Here is a 24,263-nt window from a genome sequence, read left to right as displayed (position 1 = left end):
CGGGAATTAATTTATTTCTTCTCTAATTTTCAGAGCAACACAAGTGTCATATCAATATTATATCTGTGTATCACCGGCTGATGGTCATTTATATATCAGCGATCCGGAGAAACATCAAATTTTAAGGGCCCTCTCATTGGAAGACGTCCAAGATCCCGAAATCAATAGTGAACCGGTTGTGGGAAGTGGCGAGCGCTGTATACCAGGTGATGAGGGTCATTGTGGCGATGAAGGACCTGCCATTCGAGCAAAATTAGCACACCCGAAAGGTAATCATTAATTATTGCCAAGATAGTCGAATAATTATTTACCCCTGAGTCGACGAGTGTCGTCTAATTTAAAATTAATTGATGGCGAAGATTAATTACACCCCGCACGTAAAGTGATAAATGAAATCATAAATTTCGACGCTATTTTTTAAAATACCGGGGTTTAGCCATTTGGATTGCATATTGAAGAGTTCTCAAATATTAAAAAGCCTGAAGTTCAATAACCATGAGCCTAAGAATCCTCTCAATTCTTTAAAATTTCTCGGTCTCGGAAAATCATGAATCGCTTTTACTTTATCTGGATCTGGTTTTATTCCATTAGCAGATAAAATATGTCTTAAAAATTTTACAACCGGTCGAAAAAAGTGAAAATTTATAGTCATATTGTGCTGCTCTAATCGATGAAATAATTTTTCAAGGTGATATAGATGTTCGTCAATACTTTGTGATGTACACAGCATGTCGTCGATGAAACTGATCACAAAATCGACTAAACTGCACAATACTTGATCTAATGCTCTTATTAACGCACTTGTATTTTCAATCCAAATGGAACGACGTTGAATACATAACATTTTCCTTCGAAGATAAACCCCGTATATTCTTTTGAATATTCTTCTAATGGGATTTGACAAAAACTAGTGACTAAATCTAACGAAGACATTATTTTTACACCCGTACAACGTTGAAATAATATTTCTGTTGTATTGTATTCTGATTTGTTTAATTATTTTTAGTTTTATTAACTTTTTAAATTCTTTAATGGCTCTTTCTCTGAGTTTCATTGGAATCTTTCTTTTTCGTTTTCATTTAGTAATGCGCAGACATCTAAGATGAATTTGAATTTTATGAATTGTATTGTACTTTAATGATTGTTCCCATGGTTTTCCTGGAACAAAATAAAGAAATAATATTAGAATTACAATTTTATAGTTTTTAACTTTGTTATATTTATCCTTTCAGGAATAGCAATAGCGGCCGACAAGACAATGTATATTGCGGACGGGACGAACATCCGGGCAGTGGATCCACGCGGAATGATTCACACCCTAGTGGGACACCATGGTCATCACAATCACTGGTCGCCGGCACCTTGTGCTGGAGCAATTGCAGCGCATCAGGCACAACTCCAGTGGCCAACTGGATTAACCCTCAGCCCTCTAGATGGATCCTTACACTTCATCGACGATCGTCTAGTATTGAAACTAACAAGTGACTTGAAAGTTCGAGTCGTCGCTGGAACACCTTTACACTGTACCGCCGGTTCAAATGACTCGCCAAAGGCAAACGCAACAAACCCGCTCCTTGCTAAAAAATCTGAAGATATTCTCGGTTCCATATTGGCCGTCGGATTCAGTCCCACTGGTGAATTATACATCGCCGACAGTGATTCACATCGCGTTAATTCCGTGCGCGTTGTCGATTCATCAGGAAAAATGTCTTATTTCGCTGGTCAACAACACGAACACCTCCGGGGACAGTGTGAATGTAACAATACAACACCAAGCACAAAGGAATCGGATTTCACTTGCGCCTGTACGGACGACACAAGCAGCACTGAAACTCTGCTCTCGTCGAATGCCAAGTTTACCGCCATTTCCGCCCTTGCCGTGTCGCCCGATGGCGTTTTGCATATCGCTGATCAAGGCAGTTTACATATTCTTGCATTGCAACCGTATCTTCCAAATCATGACGAGAGTGGCGAGTTTCACATTCCATTCCCCCCGTCGAATGAGGTTTACGTCTTTAATCGATACGGCCAGCATGTGGACACTAAGGACTTGACTTCCGGCAAGACCAGATATTCCTTCCTCTACAGCAAAAACACGAGCTTTGGGAAACTTTCGACAGTCACAGACAGCGCGGGAAATAAAATTCAGTTCCTACGCGATTACAGCAATGTTGTGAGTTCGATCGAGAATACTCAGGATCATAAATCGGAATTGAAAATCTCGGGTGTTGGATTTTTGGTGAAACTCTCGGAGAAGGGAAGATCGGAAATTACACTCGATTATGATAGTGCGACCGGTTTGCTCACGAGTCGATCCGGCGGTCGGGAAACTTACATGTACAACTATGATGATCTGGGACGAGTGACGCAGATGATATTACCAACTGGAGAGAAATTGAAACTATCGTCTCAATTGACGACCGATGAAACTCTTTCGGTGAAAGTTGCGGCACCGCTCCAAGCTCTGAAACTAGGGGAGAAACAGCGTTTCATGGAGTTCCAGATGAAAAACGAGAGATTGAATACGTTGACCATTATTGACGGTACTCAGATAAAGAAGGCTACAGCCTATCCTAATAGTTCCCTGGAGGTGTTTCTACCTGGAGGAGGAAGAGTTATGACAGCCGCAATGACCAAACATCCCCTACTGGAAGCCGCTCTTCCTGTTGAGGCTGAAATGCTACCAATGTGGAGCTACCAATCGATGACTTTGGGAGAATTAACTAATACAATGACAACTACTTACAATCTTGTTGGTGACGTAAGTCATCCACAACAGACGCTCAGTCGGGAAATTTGGGTAAACGACACCCGCGTCATTGGTGTCGAGTTCGATCAAACTTTCGTCCGCGAAATGTTTTACGACAAATCAAAGAATCCACTCTTAGTTGTAACCTTTGATCCATCAGGTTTGCCCCTCTCGTGGCAACCGCACGAACAGGGTCACAATTTAACCATCACTTATGACAGATTCAATCGAATGAATAGTTGGCGATGGGGCCCAACGGACGAATCCTATGGTTACGATCGACATGGACAATTGGCCGATGTTTCCAATTCTCAGGATGGAATGAAGGGCTATACCTATAATGACTTTAACATGTTGTCGAAAATCACTTTAGCCAGTGGTCGTACATTCTCTTTGCAATACGATGACGATGGTGGACTACGTCACATAATTTTACCATCGAAAGAAAAACACTCCTTCTCCTGTCAATCGTCACTTGGTTTCCTTAGAGTCTCTTACACACCACCGGGAAATACGAGATCGTATCTACAGCACTACAGTCATGATGGAAATCTCCTGCAGACTGTTTTTCCAGGAGATGGAGCACGAGTCGTCTATCGTTATCACACGTCTGGTCATTTAGCGGAAGTTGTTCATGGCGATGGAAAAAGTGAGATGAGATACACCGACAGTGGTTTACCCTCCGAAGTAATTCACTCGGAGAGAGACGTGGAATACAAATGGGATTATCAGTACAACGCCGGTCTTTTGGTTGAGGAACGAATAGATTTCGGCGCCAAGACAGGCTTGAGCAATGCCAAGTTCACCTTTGACTATGACTCCAACTTCAGGCTCACCTCCATTCAGGGTAGAATTGGAGGGCAAAATCTTCCGTCCCATATTGTTGCCTACAATGTCAAAACCGGAACGTTAGAACAGATTGGGTCTTTCAAGATCTCCAAGCCCCACGCGAACGAGACGGCAGTATTCGACGGAACGGCAATCTTCTCCAGAAAAACGGATATGCGTTACTTGGAAACTGAGGTGACGGTGACAATTCACGGTATGGAGGTATTTAGAATGGAATTCACACATGACTCACAGGGCAGAATCAATCAGACCAGAACTTATACTCGTAATGTTGGCGTCAATACGTACACGAACGTGAAAAACTATACGTGGGACTCTGATGGTCAACTCATCGGTGTTCAGGCTCAAGAACCCTGGGACTTTAAGTACGATCCGAATGGTAATATGTTGTCACTCACCTACCGTGGAAACACGATACCAATGGGTTATAATAATTTGGACAGAATTGTCAAATTCGGTGATGGATTATACAAGTATGACAATCGGGGATTGGTGATTCAGAATGCGCGCGAAGAAAGGTTTAATTATAACGCCAAGGGACTTTTGGTTCGAGCCACAAAGCGGGGACGATTCGATGTGAGATATTACTATGATCATCTCGATCGGCTGGCGACTAGGAAAGACAATTATGGAAATGTGACTCAATTCTTCTACACCAATCAGAAACGGCCGCACGAAGTCAGTCAGATCTACAGTCCAAGGGATGGAAAACTAATGTCCCTGGTGTATGACGACAGGGGACATTTAATCTATGCACAAGTTTATAGAAATAAGTTTTATATTACAACCGATCAGTGTGGAACGCCAATTATGATTTTCAATCAGTATGGCGAGGGTGTTCGTGAAATTATGAGATCTCCGTATGGACATATTGTTTATGACTCCAATCCGTATCTGTATCTTCCAGTGGACTTTTGTGGTGGTCTTTTGGACGCGGTGACATCTTTGGTTCATATGCCGAATGGGAAAGTTTATGATCCACTCATTGGACAGTGGATGTCGCCATTGTGGGAAAATGTTTTGGACAGACTTCAATCACCTACTCATCTACATTTGTATCGCTTCAATGGAAATAATCCTATTGACGTGACGCACACTGATCATCACAAACAACTAACGGACCACACTTCATGGCTGTCTAGTTTGGGTTACGATCTCCAGAGTTTGGCGCCGCAACTTTTCCCTGACGGATTTTCGAACAGACACGTGCCACCGGCTTTGAGTTCGGGCACATCGATTTTCGGGAAGAAGGAGAGAATAAGAAATTTGGGAGTTCAATCGGGATTCCTGGCGCATATCGCACAGAGACATTCCAGTGATGCGGCGGGTCTCTCGGCACCGCCACGATCGGCCCTCAAGAAGGACACGAGTGAACTGATACCTGATCGTCTTGGTGCTGCTTCGGATCCACCGTTCGGGAAAGGTATCCTCGTCTCTAGAACTGCGAACGGTCAGGCTGTCGTCTCTAGCGTCCCCACTGCCAACACGATTTATAAAGACGTCTTCACGACTGTTTTCAATGAATCATACTTCCTGCCATTTACATTCGTTCATAGCGCTCAACAGGACGCTTTCTATTTTGTAAAGGAGGAAACGTGGAAATCGGCTGACGATCGGGGTCAATTGAAACGACTCGGTGGTCAGGTGAATACCACATTCCATCAGAATCTCAACGGCAGTGGCAGTAATTCACTGGTGGACGTGAAGATTCACGGACCGAGTTATGTGATAAATCTCAGGTACGGAACAACCGCCGAGAAGGAGAAACAAAGACTTCTTCATCACGCGAAAACGGCAGCCATTCGAAAAGCGTGGCATCGCGAGAGAGAGGCACTCGAGGCCAATACACCAACAATGAACGAATGGACAGCCGCCGAACAGGAGGAGATCGTGAAAGAGAGCAAGGTCTCAAACTACGAGGGCGATTACGTTCACGACGCGCAACTCTATCCCGAACTCGCGGAGGATCCCTACAATATCAGATTCACAAAAAAGCCCGTTAATCCAACGAGCAAAAAACGACGCAGAAGAAGAGGCGCTCCATCAACCTGTAAATTATGGTGGTTCGACAAGTTTTGCTAGAAATTATTCATGGTATACTTTTCTTACCTCCTAAACTCTCCGCGAGAACCAGTGACAGACACTATCAAAAAGTTTTATACCAAAGTCTATTTGTGTATTTCAAAGATGCCAAATACTAAAATTATATTATATTATTACATCGTGATAGGGTCTAATCTAGATTAAGTGAAGTTTTCCATCGACGAGCCATATGAACTGCTTTAATAATTGACCATGGTTCCGTTAGAACGTGAAGTGTCGGGATTTCTAGTGAACCGTGTGTTTTCTATTGAAGATGAAACGCCTGATTGATGAAGCACTTCCGGTGAAAGTATAAACACTTCCTACAGGAAGCTTTTCTGCTGAAACATGAAAGCTCTAATAGGGTGTGAAATTTCTAACAAAGTATGAAGTTTCTAGTGAAGAAAAGGCGCCCCTGGTGGAATAATCGGAACTATCGAAATAAAATGACGAATCGATTTTTCCACATGAGGTGTAAACATGAGGTGGAATTAGTGAAGTGTCGGTTTATGATTGAAAGACGTTCGCAAATGTGACAATGCGACGATTTGATACAAGGTACATAAAAAAAATGGATTAGGTATATTAATGAGTATTTGTCCGTTGAGATTGAATGAATGGTCCTAGTCAATAAAGTAGCTTTAAAATGACGTATATATGCCTACAAATTGCCATGTCTATTAAATTGTCGGTATTTACTGTTTTGTTCGAATGAGAAACTTCTCCCCTCCTAAGGCCTTGACGTAACATAAGGGTGCTTTCACACTTGATAGACCTAAGTAGAATGATAACGTAAAATTAAGAAACAAGAAAATCTATTCTTTAGCACTTAAGTTTATGATTTCAATCTACCTAGATCTATTAAAACAACCTTAGTGAAAATTTTTATATTCAACATGTTTCTCTCATATAATTTTCCCCCGCCCAATATTGTCTATGTGTGAATGTATTCTCAACGGCGAATTTCTCAATTTGTTATAAACAAATTCGACATGGAAAGAACTGAATAATTGTCGCATTAAACAAAAAGTGACCATCTTTTTTCAAAAATATTTAAAGGATATAAAAAATGATGTTAAGTGGTGACGAGAAGTTTGTATTATATAGTGGTGCTTTCTCGGTGCAATGTTATGAACAGAAAAAAAAAACAGATGAAGCAGGCTAACTTATTTTTAACAATGAATGTATTGTTAGCGTTAACTAGTGATGAATGCCGAGCGAGTCACCGTTGAACGGTGATTTAAAACAAAACAAAAAATTAGTGGAAAAGCATAAATTTTCGAGGATATGAAATGAAATTTTTTGCAATAAATACATCTTGAATTTTGTAAATCTTACATCATAGAACAAAATTTATCCTCAGTTTTCCACGTGACAATTAAATCTTGTCACTATTAAAGATGATATGACTGTGTGTATAAGTAAAAAAAAAAAAGAAAACAGAAAAATACGTATTTGTGCTTGCTGGATAAATGGAACGATATGTTTCTTCACGAATTAAATATGTGTATTCACGTCGAAATCGAACTACCGTCAATACTCCAAGCCCCACTCCGAAAAAAAATTCCCCTATACCGCCCAAAAATGAAAAAAATATGAAATATAATCCCCTTGTCATCCGATTATTTTTTATTACTGTATCATCATCAAAAGTCAATAATCGTCTTCATTTATACAAAAGGTTTAATATAAAATAGTGGCGTCCTTACATCTATAGGTGAAATTTAAAAAAAAAAATGAAAAGACATTTCGTTGTCTGACTAGTGGTTAAACGCGCTACTTTGAATGTATAAAATGAATATAGGATAGGTGAGCTTCGTTAAAATGAATCTTTCCACTCGAGAGTGTTGAGACTGACACCAATTTCATTCTGCGGTTCAAGAAATGATGCGTTCATTGTGAATTCAAAAATTTACTAAAATAACCGACATTTTTTGGTTCATAAAGTTCATTCGTTGAAGAATGAGATAAAAAAAACGCAAATTGTTATTTTCTATCCCATACTTTGAGCCTTAACATAACTTTAAAGGTATGTTCACAAACTTGTAATTACATCGATATATCGAATCATTGCAAGAAATTGATTGGTTAATTCTATTTTGAAGTCGGACAATAAAGCTACGTCTACAATGTAGTTAATAATAAATACAAAAGATTTCTTAAGAATTCTATTGTATTCGTTCTTGTTAACGTACGAAGTCTAAATTTTTCAATTATTCGATATATTTATCTAGAGCTGAATTTTCTATTTTTGCAAAACAAAAACAACAGAATAGAAATTAAGGCAATAATTGGGGTTATGTTTTAAAATACAAGGTCAAACCAAACGTCGGATATTTTAGTAATGTCGACTCTCCCTTTTATTCTCCGGCAAAATGGAGATTTTCTTTCTGAAAACCAGCCTGAGATATATAGCCATTCCTAATTTGTTATGAAAGTTAATTTGAAAAATCAAAATATATAACGATTTTTTCTACAAAGAGAGAAGAGTAATAGATTTAAAATAAAGGAATTAAGAAAATAATGTCCCACAAGGGTGTATAATGTCTGGAAACTGTAAATAATATATGATTTTCGAAAATCTACTTCGCAGACGCATTAAACTGAACTACAGTTTCAATTCGTGATCATCTAAACACGTATCCTACCTTCATATATAAGACCCCAACGATCAAGTTCTTTAAATTTGTTTTCAATTCAAATAAAAAAGTTAATATTTTGAAAAGTATATCTAATTTTTTTTTTTATAACTAAAATATAAAAAATTTCTAGAAATTTTTTTTTTTCATAAATGTGACAGCGTTGGGATCAGTAACCGTTCACACTATATTTATAAATAATATAAATATAAATATATATATATATACATAATATATATATGAGACTGCCACCTCTATACTTTCAAAACAAAAGCATCAATTTATAAATATTTTTACGCGCTCTTTCGACGAATTTAAACGATTTTCCTTAGACGTAGAAAAGTCAGGTTCTTCTGCGTAGAGTCCATATCGTTTGTTCGTAAGAGAATATTTATTCGAAAAAAGACAAAAATTTTTTTCATATTAGTTAATTGAATTCGCATTTAAATAAAAATTGAAACAAAAATAAAATCACTAAAAATTAATCTTTTTATTTATGAGAATACAAAAATGTAGATTATTCCTCCCGAATGATAAAAAAAATAAAAACAAAATTTGCCGCCCTCGAATGTGGCCTGTAATAATATGTTGTCCCTGTTAAATAGAATAAAATAATCCAACTAAACTCGGCTATTTAAGAAATGGACTATTTTTATTAAGTATCAAAGTGTCAAATATGTGAACGCTAGTAAAGAATTGACAAAAATATGACAAAAACACTTTGAAGAATATCTTTAAAATAAAATGAAAGCAAAAAAAAAAAAATAATAATAAAAATCAGGAGAGAGAATCTATTGCTATGACTTTTAACTTCCATGAAGTTTCGAGTTCTTGTTTCGCAATTTTTCGCTAAATAACTTTCCTGGGTAATAAACGTTTCTATGTCCTCTCTAACCCATGAAAAAAAGGGTTTTAAAAACTTCATGAAAAAAATACCGACATGTAAATAATAAAAAAAAATCCCCTTGATACGCTTGCACCTGGACCAAAGTGAATATATTCAACGAATAGAATTTTTATTATTTCGACAAATTTTTGTTATTTCTTCAGTGTTCGATTTGTTGCCATCATAACTCGAAAGTAAACATTCTTTTTTATGTAGAAAAAAAATAGTTTAAAAAAAAAAAATTTTTTATAAAGGATAAAATCCATAATTAGATATAATATTTTTTGGTACTATTTTTTTAATAAATAAAATTGTTTTTTCTAGTGAAACTTTTTTTTTGAGGTTATGCCAGCCGTTCGAACACCATTTAAGGGAAAGTACTGAAGCTAATTCTGTGATTGTTTTTTCAAAAAAAAAATGTTATAAATAAAATATAATAAAATGAGAAAAAAAGTTTATTTTGTAAAATTAATTTTAAGCATTTTTACATAATTCGGTTGAATGTGTTCACTTTGATTGATCCGTTTGCACGCTCAAATAATCGAATGAATAGCGAATCAAAGTAAAGGAATGTACGACGCTATATTAAAAAAAGGAGCTGAAACCAAAGCACAACGCTACATAGCTACGACCACTACTTTGGTAGGATACGCTATTTTACCGCTGATCTAATTGTTTACTGTCACGTGTTGATGTAAACCATAAACTACATAACGATACGATATATTTTATTTATATATTAATAATCTAATCGATTGTATATTTATTGTAAATAGTCACAATGTTTGCGATGACGTACATAATATATCTGTACTTGAATGGAATATGCCTGGAAATGTGTCTCATTATTTATTATCCCTATCTTTAATTTTTAAACAATAAGAATTAGTATTTTAAACTACAATTTACAATAATAATAATGTTACAAAAGTATCTTTGAAAATTATTGAAACGAACTAAAATTATTTAGTTTTGCAAGAGTTGAAGTGAACTTTTTGAAGAAAATTTCAGAGGATTCTCTAAATTGACCGGATTTATTTTCAGGGTGTCTACTAACCGGGAAAACCGGGAATTAAATTTAACCGAGAATAAGCCAGAAATTTTATGCCAAACCGTGAATTTTTTCACGAAATTAAAAAAAGTTTTATTATTTTAATTTGTTTTTAAAAAATCGCTTTTTATTTTGATATTTTTATAGATATTTATGCTGTTCTCTATAAATTGGAATTAGTTACAAATAATTAATTTGATAGTAATAAATCAGTCACTGATTCAAATATAGTATGTAATTAATTTTAAAAAAATTATCCAATTAATAGAAATTTTGTGAAATTCAACTGAAAATAATTCAATTTGTAAAAGAATTTCATTAAAAACTTTTTAACAAATCGAATTTTCAAAGTATTTAAATTTAATAACTGATAAATAATTTAATTTTATAAAGAGTCACATTCTAATGAACTCATGTTTCTTATAGTGCGAAGATTAATAATTAAAATTTTTATTAGTTCATTTAAAAAAAGATACACTTAAAATTTTTTTAATAAAATTGAATTTTCGCAAAGGTTTTTTGAAAATATTCTGAAAAATAAGATTTTTGAAATTTTTCAATTCTATATTGTTCAAGATAATTGAATTTTTATAAACAAACAATTGAAAATTTTTGAAATAATTGAAATTTCTTTACATTCTATTAAAAAATAATTAAATTCTTTATTTCTTTTAAAGAATTTTATTTAAATTTTTCGAAAATAATCAAGGGAAGTTAGTCACCGAAATTATAATTTTATTTTTAAAATATAAAGTCCTTTTTAAAGTTTTAAATCAATTTTCTGCTTTTAAAAGTTATATTATTATTCAAGAATTATAATTAATATTGAACTTCTCTTTAATTTTTATAATTTTAAATTTCTGAATGTTCAAATAATTGATATTTATTTATTTCTTGAGCAAATTAAATTTTTATTACTTATTAACTACATAATTAATTATTACTGCTTATTTAAAAAATTTTAATAAAATTCTTCGCAAGAATTCAATTATTTTCCTAAATAATAACATTCTTTGGAAATATTTAGTTACTTCTATAAATAGTAAAATTCTTTGCAGAAATTCAATTAGCATAAATATATTTTAATAAAATTGAATTAATCAAATTTTCAATTATAATATTATGAACAGACAAGAATATTATTTTTAAAAATTGAAAAAATTCTTTGTTTAATTCAATTATTTTCCAAATTTTTAATTAAAATTATTTAAAAAAAACATTATTTTCAAAAAATTTAAAGAAACTCGTCAAAAGAATTTAATTATTCATAAAAACTCTTTAAAAAGTTTTTAAAGCTATTTCGTGGACTTTTTGAAGAAAATTTCAGGGAATTCTCTAAATTGACCGGATTCTTCCATTTCATCAACTTTCCATAAATTTCACAGCAATGGTAATTTAAAATTATTGAATTTTGTGCGATTTCAAGTAAATTTTTAAAAAAAAATGTCAGAGGGTTCTCTAACCCAGTAAAAAAAGGAGTATTGGAAGAGAGCGAATAGTATTGGCGGTGACTTGACAATAAACGACAAATTTTTCATTGAATTATTTTTTTATCAAATAAATATTTCTTTATTTCTATTTAAAAAGTGCATACACCCGTGCAATTTTTTCAGTCTTTAAAATATCTCACAATTTAAAACAAATATATATATATATTTTTATACATATATTACAAAAAGTTTTCGTAACTTTTAACACTGACCTTAAATTACTGAAAACATTCGTAAATTTTTAAGGAATGTTATTAAACTCAACAAGCAAAATATTCTAGCTTAACTAGAAATCAAAATTTAACTCCCACACATGTCAAACATCAAATATCAGTTAAAACAAAAAAAAACATCAAAAAAATCCATTTTTAATCATTTTGTACTTCTTTTTGTCCAATTGTTAAAAATTTCTCAATATCAAAATAAACAAAAAAATAAAAACTTTTAATCCTGACAATCAGATTATCTCAAGTTCTAAAAGAATTCTCCAACAATGGAAATCCTTCGAAGAAAAGGTTGTGCTCGACATGATAACGTCTGATAATTAACTTTCGCTGTTAAATTCACAGGATATAAATTTCTTTGTCGGATATTTTCAAACATTTTCTGTGGTTCAAATTTCTTTTTAGTTACTTGCTCTTCCAATTTATCACTATGATTATGAATTGCATCACCAGTGAAAAATTCACTTTCATTATCCGTCTCATAAATTTCCAGATTCTCAACATCTTCAATTTTTAATAATTCATTTGGTGGTGGTGAAATGTAATTTTTCGAATTTTCCAAAATCTCATCATCCGCCTCAATTTCTAAAATTTCGGCCTCTCCCACTTCTTCAACACTGCTTTCATCCACTTGCGTCAAATTTTCCTTCTCAGTCTTCGCTAATTTTCTCATTTCAACAAGTTTTAATATTTCTATTGAATTCCCCTTGGGATTTTCACTTGTTAACAGATTCTTTGAATCAGTCGCATTTTCCTGGTCAACATTCATGACAGGCACGAATTTTCGAAGAGTCGATTTTCGCCCTGGAAACACACTTTTTACTCGACGACAGCAATGAAGAGCTCCAGGATCAATGGGATGTGCTTCAGTGTTGAAGATGTAACCGCCAGCGTCAACTATACATTGACCTGAAAAAAATGGTTTTTTTAAGTGAAAAATATTAAAATGAAAATTATCAGATTCAGGGCTCGAACCAGTAAAAAAAATCATAAATTAAAAATTTTCAAAACTATAAAACATGAAGATATTGATAACTCCGAGTCTTCGACTAATTTATAAACCAATTTTTATTAGAAAATTCTACTAGAATTTAATTATTTAATTACATAAATAAATAATTTATTAAAAAATTGAATATTTCTTAAAATTTAATTTCCATAAAGAATTTTATCGACAAATTTTAAAATAATTGAATTCTTTCGATGAATTTTAATAAAATTATTGAAAATAATTACATTTTTCGAGAAATTCGATTAAAATAGTATTAAAAATAATTGAAATTCTGCGATGCATTTTATTATTTTGGAACAATATTTAATTTTGGCGAAGAATATTATTACTCTTGAAAATAATTGAATTTCTGTAATAATTTTAACTTTTACAAAACTAAATTTTTTTTCGTGTTTTTAACTAAAATTCTTCTATAAATGCATTATTTTTCAAAATCTTCGAAGAAGTTCTTTGAGAATTTTCCAATTCATTTTTTTACAATTCAATTATACAAAATTTTAATTATTCGTAAATTCTTCAATTAAATATAGATTTAGATAATAAAAAATTTAAATAATTTCAAAAAAAATCAGCAATTAAACTTTCTTGATAAAAAAATAATTCCACAGAATTGTTAGTTAAAAATATGCAAAATTCAGATTTTCAAAGATTTTAATATTAAACTTTCAAAATTCACGCTCTAATGCTTTTAATATTCCATAATTATCTAAAATTTTAACTGAAATTCTTAAAATTATTAGAAAATTATACTAGAATTCAATTATTTAAACACAAAAATAAATAATTTATTGAATAATTAAATGTTTCTTAAAATTCAATTCCCATAAAAAGAATTTTATCGACAAATTTTAAAATAATTGAATTCTTTCGATGAATTTTAATAAAATTATTGAAAATAATTACATTTTTCAAGAAATTTGATTAAAATTGTATTAAAAATAATTGAAATTATGCGATGAGTTTTATTATTTTTTAACAATATTTAATTTTTGCGAAAAATATTATTACTCTTGAAAATAATTGAATTTCTGCAATAATTTGTAACTTTTACAAAATTAAATTTTTTTTTCGTGTTTTTTTTACTAAAATTCTTCTATAAATGCATTGTTTTTAATAATTTTTGAGAAAGTTCTTTAAGAATTTTTCAAAGTCATTTGTTTACAATTCAATTTTTCGAAATTTCAATTATTTGTAAATTTGTCAATTAAATATTATATACTAGAAAATAAAAACTTTAAATAATTTCAAACAAAAAATCCGCAATGAAACTTTCTCAAAAAAATAATTCCACAGAATTGTTAGTTAGAAATATGAAGTATTCAGATTTTTAAAGATTTTAATTTGAAACTTTCAAAATTCAATTATGTTTAAAAATTTACGCTCTAATGCTTTTAATATTCAATTATACCTAATCTAAAATCTTTACTGAAATCCATTTTTAAATCAAGTTTTATTTGAAAATTCAACTAGAATTCAATTATTTAAATACAAAAAAAAAAATTTATTGAATAATTGCATATTTCTTAAAATTGATTTCACATAAAGAATTTTATAAATAAATTTTTAAATAATTGAATTCTTTTGACGAATTTAAGAAAAAAAATTTAAGAATAATTACATTTTTTCGAGAAATTCGATTAAAATTGTATTAAAAATAATGGAAATTCTGCGATGAGTTTTATTATTTATGAAAATAATTGAATTCCTAAAAAGAATTTTTTTAATTACAAAAATAATTGAATCCCTGTAAAGTGTAAACATTTTATTATTTATGAAAATATTTGAATGATTGCGAAGAAAGTTATAAAAAACTTGTAAGTAATTGAATTCCTGTGAAATTTTTATTATTTTATGAAAATAATTAAAGGTTTGCATAGAATTTTATTAATTTTTTTAAAAAATACTTGAATTGTTTAGCAAAATTTTATTAAAATAGTAGATATTAAAAATAATTGAATTGAGGAAAATTGAATTGTATTGAAAATAATTGAATTTTGGAGAAGTTAATTATTTCTAAAGATAATTAAAATTTTGACGAGAATTTTTTTAAATTCCTAAACGTAATTGAATTCATGCAAAGAATTTTATTACTTTTGAAAATAATTGAATTCCTAAAAAGAATGTTATTATATTATTTTGTAAATAATTGAAATTTTGCCAAGAAATTTATGAAAATTTTTGAAAGTAATTTAATTTTGGAGAAGAATTTAATTATTTCTAAAGATAACTGAAATTTTGACGAGAATTTTTAAAAATTTTTTAACATAGTTGAATTTCTGCAAAGAATTGTATTACTTTTGAAAATAATTGAATTTCTGCAATCATTTGTAATTTTTCTAAAATTCTCCAAATTATATCGTACAATTTACTAACTTTTCGTCTGTTCTTAATAAAATTGCGGACTTTACGGACCTTTTTTTAAAAAAAACTGACTTTTACGGACTTCAAGCAAATTTACGGACTTAGTTCCTGCCCTGTAAGATTTTATTTAATTTTGTATATAGAATTTTTTCTCCAAATATTACCCCAAGGAGTTTTAACAACTTCTCCATGTTCTCCACTGTTGTGGATAAAATTTTCGGAATCGAAAAGAAGATACAAATATTTTGTTGTTTCGGCAAGAAAGAAGGATTCCATTCTATCAGCTTTCCGATGATCCCGAACATCATTAATTGTCGCATATCCACAAGTCGTCTTGGCGCTGTGCTGTAAGCTTCTAAGCACGTCCACTCCCACCTAAAAATATTATATTCTTTTTTCTGAACCCTCAAACTAAATCTTATTACAGTAATAATAATGCTTTTATATTTTATAATATTTTTAATGATAGAAATGTACCTGAATTAAATAAGGATCTCCCGTCGCCCTGTAGAGATACATAACCGACTCGATTAGTTCGGGTCTTAGAGGATACCCTTCACGATTTGTACCCGCCTCGGCTTGTGGAATATTATAAAATTCCGGCGTGAATCCAAACTGCTTCCATACCCGATGATAATTATGCAGGGATTTCATGGCATCGTCAATTTCACCGAAAAGACTCAGTACACCGGGCCAATAGGCGTCGAGCGACTGAAACACCGGCAATGTCACTTGGCCCTTGGTCATTGTCACCCAAAGATGCCAGTCTTCCTTGCGAATGTATTTCTCAATTGCCGCCTTATTCTCATGGAATATTGCCGCCAAATAGGGATCCTGAAACAGAAGTGCTCCTTTCGCGAGATACTCGAAATATGAATCGACGCCAGCGCCAATTCCCGAATCCTGGGCCGTCCAATGTCCAGTTAATACGTCCACATGATTTCCCACAAGGCCAATTTTCGAACGATAATGATGCAGTGCCTTAATTGCATTCATTGCCACTTCCTCGTAAAGTGGATCGCCCGTCAATCGTGATAGTGTTCCAAATTCAAGGATGAAAGTTCCAATTCCGGCTGTACAGGTAATGCTCGTCTCTCCTTCAGGAACTCCGTATTTTAAATTTACTGTTCCTGAAAATGGAAATGAATTATTCATTCAATAATTTCCAAAGATGGAATAGTTGCGTTAGAAGTCCACCTAACATAAAAACAAAAAAAATATAGAAAAAAAATAAAAGTAGTAAAAAACTAGCTACTATTGATGAGAATTTAAAATTTTTTTATTTTTTTTTTTGCAATCATTTGTATTTTCTCCAAAATGCACATTTTTTAGTGTTTTTAACTAAAATTCTTCTATAAACCCATTATTTTTAATAATTAATTATATACTTCAAATTAATAGTTCATTTATTTATGAATGAAGTTATTTAATTAGAAATTATTGTCAGAAATAGAACAAATTGAAGGTTTTGTGGTAATTTCTGTCAAATGATAATAATTCATGAAAACAAACATTTGGACAAATGGAGATTCGCCGAAATGGAAATTCTGTATTTTCAAAATTAGACTAAGTAGAAATAATGTAAAAGAAGAGTTCTTGTAAATAAAAATTCGTATAAATAAGAATTTACTTTAATAAAAAGTACCATTAATGGAAATTGTGTTAAATGATAATTATCATAAATAAAAATTCGAGTATTTATAATTCTGTTAATGTAAATATTCGGGTTAATTTAAAATCGATTAAACAAAAATTCGAAAAAATGAAATTCTGCTAAAAGAAAATTCTAATAAATGAAATTCAATCATTTAAAAATTCTAACTAATGATTTCTAGAGATTAGTCATGCCTCCCAGTGCGAAGCCTGCTTTTGCCAGAAAATGTAGGTTTTTTTTATACCAATCAGTAATAAGTTTATTATTGTCATTATTGATGAAAACATCAAGAAACTTGAAAATTAAAACAAAACATTGAATAACATTTGTTCCATTGATTTAATTAATTACCATAAGGCATTCCAGTTGGAGTATCGAACGCGGCAATCAATCGTTTTGCCATATCTTCAGCTAGTCGAAGAAGAGGTCCATTACAGGGCCAGCCGGGTTCGAGGGTCATGCCCGCTTTTTTCGAAAGTAAATGTGCACTAATTAAACCTCCCACAACACGAATATTCGTCTCAAAAACTGAAACATTAATATTAGCCTCAAAATCGGCCCTTGCACTTATTATTTCTGCCACTCTTCGAAATTCGGAATAATTCCCCATTACCGCCAAAGTATCAAGGGCATCAATTAGAGTCAATGAAAAACTTCCCCATGTATCGAATCCATCACAACTTAATGATCGTAGCTCGTCATATGGATATGCATAATGTAGATAACTTGAATAGGCATGATTGAACATCGATCGAACCTCTTCTCTCAAATCAATTAAGTCTTTTTTCTCATATTTACGCATTGAATTCGTCCACGACACGATTGAAAGAAATATAAACGTTCGTGAAAATAACATTTCAACTTTTCTTATTTTCACTCACTCTTAATTTTATTTTAAAAAATTAATAATTAAAATTGACACTTATCTTGAGTATAAAAAAACTTTTTTTTCTCACTAAGTTTCAAAATTTACAATCGAGAAATAAATTCAGTTTTCATAGTGAAATAATAAAATATAAAAATAACTTTTTAGATTTCGGTTTCACTTTTTTCATTTAAGAAACTTTGATTTTAGAAAACTTTGAGGTTAATTTTCCTGCAACGTGTCAATAAACAATACAAAATTTGCAGACGCCACATCAGCTGTTCTCTACTTGCTGTCCCCACCCTCTTTTTTGTACATTTGTGTTGCATAGAAACCATATATATATATAATTTATATATTTATTTAAACATTTGTAAGATATAAAAAAATGAAATTGTATGATGGAAAAATCAAGATTTAAATAAACAAACAATATTATTAACGTGTGTGTGTGTGACGTCATGAAAATGACTTGCTTGTCTGAGTTAAATTCGTGTATTTTACGTAAAATACAGTTACACATAACTACACAACCTTGGCTCACAACCCAAGCATGCCTGCGAGTCAACCTAACTTTTATATCAACCTCTTGCCAACATAGTCTGCAATTACCTGTCAAAATATCAAAATAACACTCGGAAATTGTTATTTTAACTTGTGACTAGTGGACACATATTTCATATACATTTTTTAATGAATTTTCTATTTTTTGATTAATTTCTAAAAGTATTGTACATTTTGGTATGATTTCCACTATCAATAACGAGAGTCTTGTTAATATTCTCAATTCTTACGACAACAATTAATTTTATTCTCCAAATTTATGTGTATATTTGAAAGTTAGAAAACTTCGTCGGAATGAACGGTGGTATGTAAATGTTTTTTATATTTATATTGACTGCAATTTTATAAAAAAAACATCTCCTTTATATTATAAAAAAGAAATAAATATATGTTTTATTTACTACTTACTACATATCCTAACAACTAGAAGCAGTAAAAGGCAAACCTAACCTAAAAATTTCATATCCGTATAAACTAATTCTATGATTATTTTTTTCTTAAGCCTAATATTATATTGTAATATTTTTCGAAAGAAAAATTTAATAATTAGAGAAAAACGACTAAAGTTTCTTTAAAAAAAAATTGAGTTCGAATCGTTAAAAAAATAAGAGCTGTTTTTTCTTTCTACTTGACTTGGAAGGAATGGTTTTCTCTCTCACCTATGTAAAATTGGTAGGTGGTCGCTTTTTCTAAAAAATATTTTCTAATCCTTTTTGTCTAAAAAAAAAGCGATTTCTAATGAAATCTGTTTTCTAAAAAAAGTTTTTCTAACAAGTTTTTATTTCTAAAAAAAGTTTTTCTGAAATTTGTGAAATTCTATAATTTTGATAAAAATTAGAAAATTGTTTAAAAAATTTAAGATTAAGAAATAGAAACTATTTTGTATATTTTCTGCTTCTCAATCACAATTCTGTTCACAAAATTATGACTTTCTTTTTAAAAAAGAAGAAAAAATTTTATAAAATTCCTTATTTTTTATCACAATTTTTTAACAAAATTCTGTTTTTCTTTGAAAAAAAGAAATAATAATTTGCATCATTTTTATACAAAAATTTCCAAAATTAATATATTTATAAAACATTTTTTTAGAAAATTTTAAATATCTTTAGGCAAAAAATCCCTATAATTTCCCTTTGTTAATTACGATTTTTAACTAAATTGTTTTTAAATTTTATTAAAAAACTTTGCATAATTTCTATTTTTTATTACAATTTTGTAACGATTTTTAACAATTTTTGAACGTATTTTTTTAAAGAATTAAAGACTTTTCATAAATTTATTTTTTGATAATATTAGATATTACCTATTGAATATTGTTAGAAAAAAAATTTGAAAATTACCTTTATTAGAGAAAGAAATTTTTAGAAAATTACCTTTATTGGAAGATAGAAAATTCGAAAATCACCTTCATTAGAAAAAAGTTTTTTTTAGAAATTCACCTTTATTAGAAAAAAAAGTTTTAGAAAATACATTTTAGAAAAACTGTACACCAACCATAAAAATTAGTTTAATTAATTATATTAAAGTTAATTAATTTTTTTTCAGGAGGAATAGAAACTGAAGATCAACAGCGAATACGTTTTCAAGTGGAATTGGAATTTGTTCAATGTCTTGCGAATCCCAATTACTTGAATTGTAAGTATGTAACGAGTTAAAATTGTCTGCGTGATATGTTGGTGAATCAAAAGGAATGATTTAAAAAAATGATTAGTTATGAACATCCAACATAAAAAATGAATGTGATCGACAAACATTATTTTGATTACAACTTCTCTATCCTAGACAATGAACCTTTTTGGAATAAGAGATTGATATCTGAAATTCTTCCAAACATTGCAACAAAATACCACAATTTTTAGTTAAAAAAAGTGCAACTTATTTTGATTTTTATAATGCGAAAAATAACTATAAACAAATCTTTCAAAAATTGTTTTCGAATCATTTTTTAACATAATTAAATTTTTCAAAAATATCTATAATCTATAATAAAAATCTTTTTAAATACTGGAAATTTTGTAAAATTTAATTCAAAATAATTAATTTATTTCAAGTATTTATTTACCATTTTTGAAAATCAAGTTTTGTAGAATTTTAATTGCAAATTTTCAAAAGAATAGAAATATAAAAAATTTTGATGAAAAATCTTTAAAGGTAAATTTAAAAATGAAAATTAGCTTCTAATTTTTTAAAATTAAATATTTTCAATTATATATTATTATATTTCCAAAAATTCAGTTACATACAAAAATAATAACATTTTAGAATTATTTTCAACATTTTGGAGAAAACAATCATGTTCAAAATTTCTTATTAAAATTCATCAAAAAATTAATTAGTTTTTTTAAATTATATAAAATTTTTTTTAAGAAATTCAATTATTTTCGAAAAATTACATTAAAATATTTTTAAAAACTAATTATTAGAATTGAGGGGACGGATTCTAAAAGGGGATACGCGTGGATTCACGCGTTTAAGTTTTGTCCACTAGGTCAATTTTTGAAACTATTACAAATTGCAATTTGAATTACTGAAGTTTGTAGAGAATGAAAATGCGCATCTTTTTTCTTTAAGAAATAAATTTATATCTTTTTTAGTTTATGAAATAATGAGAAAAAACTAAATTTTTGAAAACAAAAAATTTAAATGTTTTGCGTCTTTAACTCGTGCTGGCGTTTTTGATTTTTCATATTTTGTAATCAAACAAAAACGAACTTACAGATTAAGACTTCCTGAAACCAGCTATACTTTTAAAACTACAAAATCTTAATTAATAAAAAGTTTATTAATTTTTTCGAAAGACGTTGCAAAAAATGTGTTTTTCCAACTTTCAACGCTTCGTTTATCGAGGAAATTTTAAGGTACAACAAACTTCCAGTGACAAAGTTTTTCATTACTATACGGACAAGTTTTCTGTAAAATTTTATTAACATGATATGAATGCTTACAAAGTTATTAATGTTTAAAGCGTATGGTGCGTCAGATTTCTCGCGCCTCGAACACATTGAGTCCCAAGGTGTTCGTTTGTAACAGATTAAGACTATTTTAGTTTATTCATTTGTTTACTTAAAAAAATACAATTTTTAATGAAGTCACAGATAACTTTTGGAATCGCAGTTTAGTTAAAAACGATTATTTATTATTAAAAAGTAACTAATAATAATTAGCCAAAATCGCCTGAAGATAGTTAAAATTGACTGACATACAAATAATTAATGCATAGTTATTTTGACATAAATTTAATGTTAATGAAACTAATAATTGTTGATTAAGAAGAGTAAAAATATTATTATTTTAGTTATTGACTAGTTTTTTGCTATCAAAGTAATTATTTTTAAATAATATTTAACTATGAGATTATAACGATTTGGCTAACTTTATATAAAAGTAGCATCAGTTTATTTATTTTAACATGTATTCTAAGTAAAAAACATAATATAAGAAATATTTTTTTAAAAAATATTGCAGAATTATTTGCAAAATAATTTGTACAATAATTCTATATTTTCTATATTCTATATTGTCGTTAAAACATATTACTCTCTCATAGAGGAAGTATTTTTATTTTATTTATATCTGTATTTTGTCAGACATTTTCATAAAATAGAATTTTTTTGGTTATCATGTGCACTTTTCGAGGAAGTAACCCTTTTTTAAATGCTATTTTCCTCAAACTTGTGATTTGTTTTCATTCTAAGTAAAATATGGTATCCAGATGGGTCGCGGCTGCCGCGACCGTTGACTGCAAAAAAAAGGGTTCGGAAAAACCCAATACAATTTTCCCAGGATTTCGAGATTTTTTTATCACAATTGAGAAAACATTATGGCCATCTTGGTCAAGAACCGGACCAAGAAGTAATAATCCCGAAAAATGTTAAAATCAGTGAAAGCTACGCAATTCAGTATTTACCAGAATCAAGTATAAATACTTTTGAAAACTATAGATTACAAAATCCTTCCGCTTTCAAAATTGAATCAAAATGAATGATGTAAAAAGTTAAGTACGATATCTTTCTCCAAACGGACAGGAGTTTTTTAATAATTATTTTAAAAACATGAAATGTAGTAAATGAGATCATTTTGACAAAGAGTGGTAGCCTTAAACTAAATAAAACAAGAAAGTTAAATACAAGAAATATTATTGTAGTTGAGTTTTTTATATATAACAAAATAAAACATTTATGTTAAAAATAAATTTTATTAAATTTTATTTACTGTGAATATTAATTAATAATATTAATATTCAATATTAATTGACAAACACATTTTCAACGCGTTGCAAACGAACACCTTGGGACTCAATGTGTTCGAGGCGCGAAAAATCTGACGCACCATACGCTTTAAACATTAATAACTTTGTAAGCATTCATATCATGTTAATAAAATTTTACAGAAAACTTGTCCGTATAGTAATGAAAAACTTTGTCACTGGAAGTTTGTTGTACCTTAAAATTTCCTCGATAAACGAAGCGTTGAAAGTTGGAAAAACACATTTTTTGCAACGTCTTTCGAAAAAATTAATAAACTTTTTATTAATTAAGATTTTGTAGTTTTAAAAGTATAGTTGGTTTCAGGAAGTCTTAATCTGTAAGTTCGTTTTTGTTTGATTACAAAATATGAAAAATCAAAAACGCCAGCACGAGTTAAAGACGTAAAACATTTAAATTTTTTGGTTTTCAAAAATTTAGTTTTTTCTCATTATTTCATAAACTAAAAAAGATATAAATTTATTTCTTAAAGAAAAAAGATGCGCATTTTCATTGTGTATAAATTTGTGTCATTAAATTTGAAAATTGAAAATGTTTGAAAATCGCACTATTGGTCAATAGTTATACGTGACAATCCACGCGTATCCCCTTTTAGAATCCGTCCCCTCAATTGTTTTATAATATTTTTTTTAAGATTCAATTATCTTCGAACAATGTGAATAAAAATTAATGAAAATTTACTTTTTGAATTTATTAAAATTTTTGAGAAATCATGGTCCTGTTTATAATTAAAATTCTTTAAAAATTTGATCACTTTTATTTATATTTTTCAAAAATTCAATTATTTTTAAAAGATTTTACCAAATTTTAATTGTTTGGAAATTTTTCAAAATTGAAAAACTATTATCTTTCAAAAATTATTTAAAAATAACTTAAAAATAAATAATAAGAATAACTAACATAAAAATAATTATTTTTGATATACATTCCTTTTTTTAATATCAGTAAATTAAATTATTTATTTTTGATTAGCTCGAAATACGATTTTTACTTGTCGAACAGATGAAAATAATTATTAGAATAAATTTAACATAATAAAATATTTTCCTGTTTCTTTTGCAGTTTTAGCACAACGGAATCACTTCAAGGATCCAAACTTCATAAATTATTTGAAGTATCTTTTATATTGGAAGGAGCCTGAATACGCGAAATATTTAAAATATCCGATGTGCTTATATTTTCTGGATTTATTGCAACACGAACATTTTCGTCGTGAAGTCGTCAATGCCCAGTGCACGAAATTCATTGACGATCAACAAATTCTTTTGTGGCAACATTACACGCGACGTAGAACGAGACTGTTACAAACTGCAGTTGAGCAAACTCAAAATGCTACACCACAAAATAATGGAATTATTCAATCTAAGGTCTTGTAAAAAGCTGTGATAGGAAATAAATTTTTTTTTCATATTTAATTCATACTATTCAATTTTATTTGTGAGAAATATTAAAGTTTCGTAATTGTTCACTTGGAAAAATTTGAAAAATCATTTATATTACTTTCAAATTATGTATATACAATAAATTTTTTTATGACTATAAAAAAATTAGTTTTTTCATTTCTTTTTCTTT

General features: G+C 29.7%; 3 protein-coding genes across 8 annotated transcripts in view; 2 read left to right on the top strand and 1 right to left on the bottom strand.

The window, feature by feature from the left end:
- LOC122498471 (teneurin-a) overlaps positions 1 to 10,029 on the top strand; it is a 917,080-nt gene extending 907,051 nt beyond the window's left edge. For all 6 annotated transcript variants that reach the window (XM_043606207.1, XM_043606206.1, XM_043606204.1 and 3 more), the window contains 2 exons: positions 34 to 269; positions 1,233 to 10,029. In XM_043606207.1, the coding sequence (XP_043462142.1) occupies positions 34 to 269; positions 1,233 to 5,680 (4,684 nt within the window). In that variant the 3' untranslated portion in view covers positions 5,681 to 10,029. The remainder of the gene's footprint in view (positions 1 to 33; positions 270 to 1,232) is intronic.
- A 1,772-nt stretch (positions 10,030 to 11,801) lies between these two features.
- On the bottom strand, positions 11,802 to 18,325 carry LOC122498518 (ER degradation-enhancing alpha-mannosidase-like protein 2). The gene is made up of 4 exons (XM_043606287.1): positions 17,349 to 18,325; positions 15,821 to 16,473; positions 15,508 to 15,718; positions 11,802 to 12,879 (listed from the first exon to the last, which is right to left on the bottom strand). The coding sequence occupies exons 1-4, from the start codon at positions 17,851 to 17,853 to the stop codon at positions 12,221 to 12,223; spliced, it is 2,028 nt and encodes a 675-aa protein (XP_043462222.1). The 5' UTR covers positions 17,854 to 18,325; the 3' UTR covers positions 11,802 to 12,220.
- Positions 18,326 to 18,469: 144 nt separating this feature from the next.
- Positions 18,470 to 24,232, top strand: LOC122498522 (mediator of RNA polymerase II transcription subunit 31). The gene is made up of 3 exons (XM_043606294.1): positions 18,470 to 18,730; positions 19,972 to 20,061; positions 23,754 to 24,232. Exons 1-3 carry the CDS (start codon positions 18,721 to 18,723, stop codon positions 24,065 to 24,067), a joined length of 414 nt encoding a protein of 137 aa, XP_043462229.1. The 5' UTR covers positions 18,470 to 18,720; the 3' UTR covers positions 24,068 to 24,232.
- The last annotated feature ends 31 nt before the right edge of the window (positions 24,233 to 24,263 follow it).

This window comes from Leptopilina heterotoma, unplaced genomic scaffold (assembly GCF_015476425.1).
Source record: "Leptopilina heterotoma isolate Lh14 unplaced genomic scaffold, ASM1547642v1 Lhet_15, whole genome shotgun sequence".
NCBI lineage: Eukaryota > Metazoa > Arthropoda > Insecta > Hymenoptera > Figitidae > Leptopilina > Leptopilina heterotoma.
The sequence above is the reverse complement of the archived record's forward strand: the minus strand, read 5'-3'. Positions and strand labels throughout refer to the sequence as shown.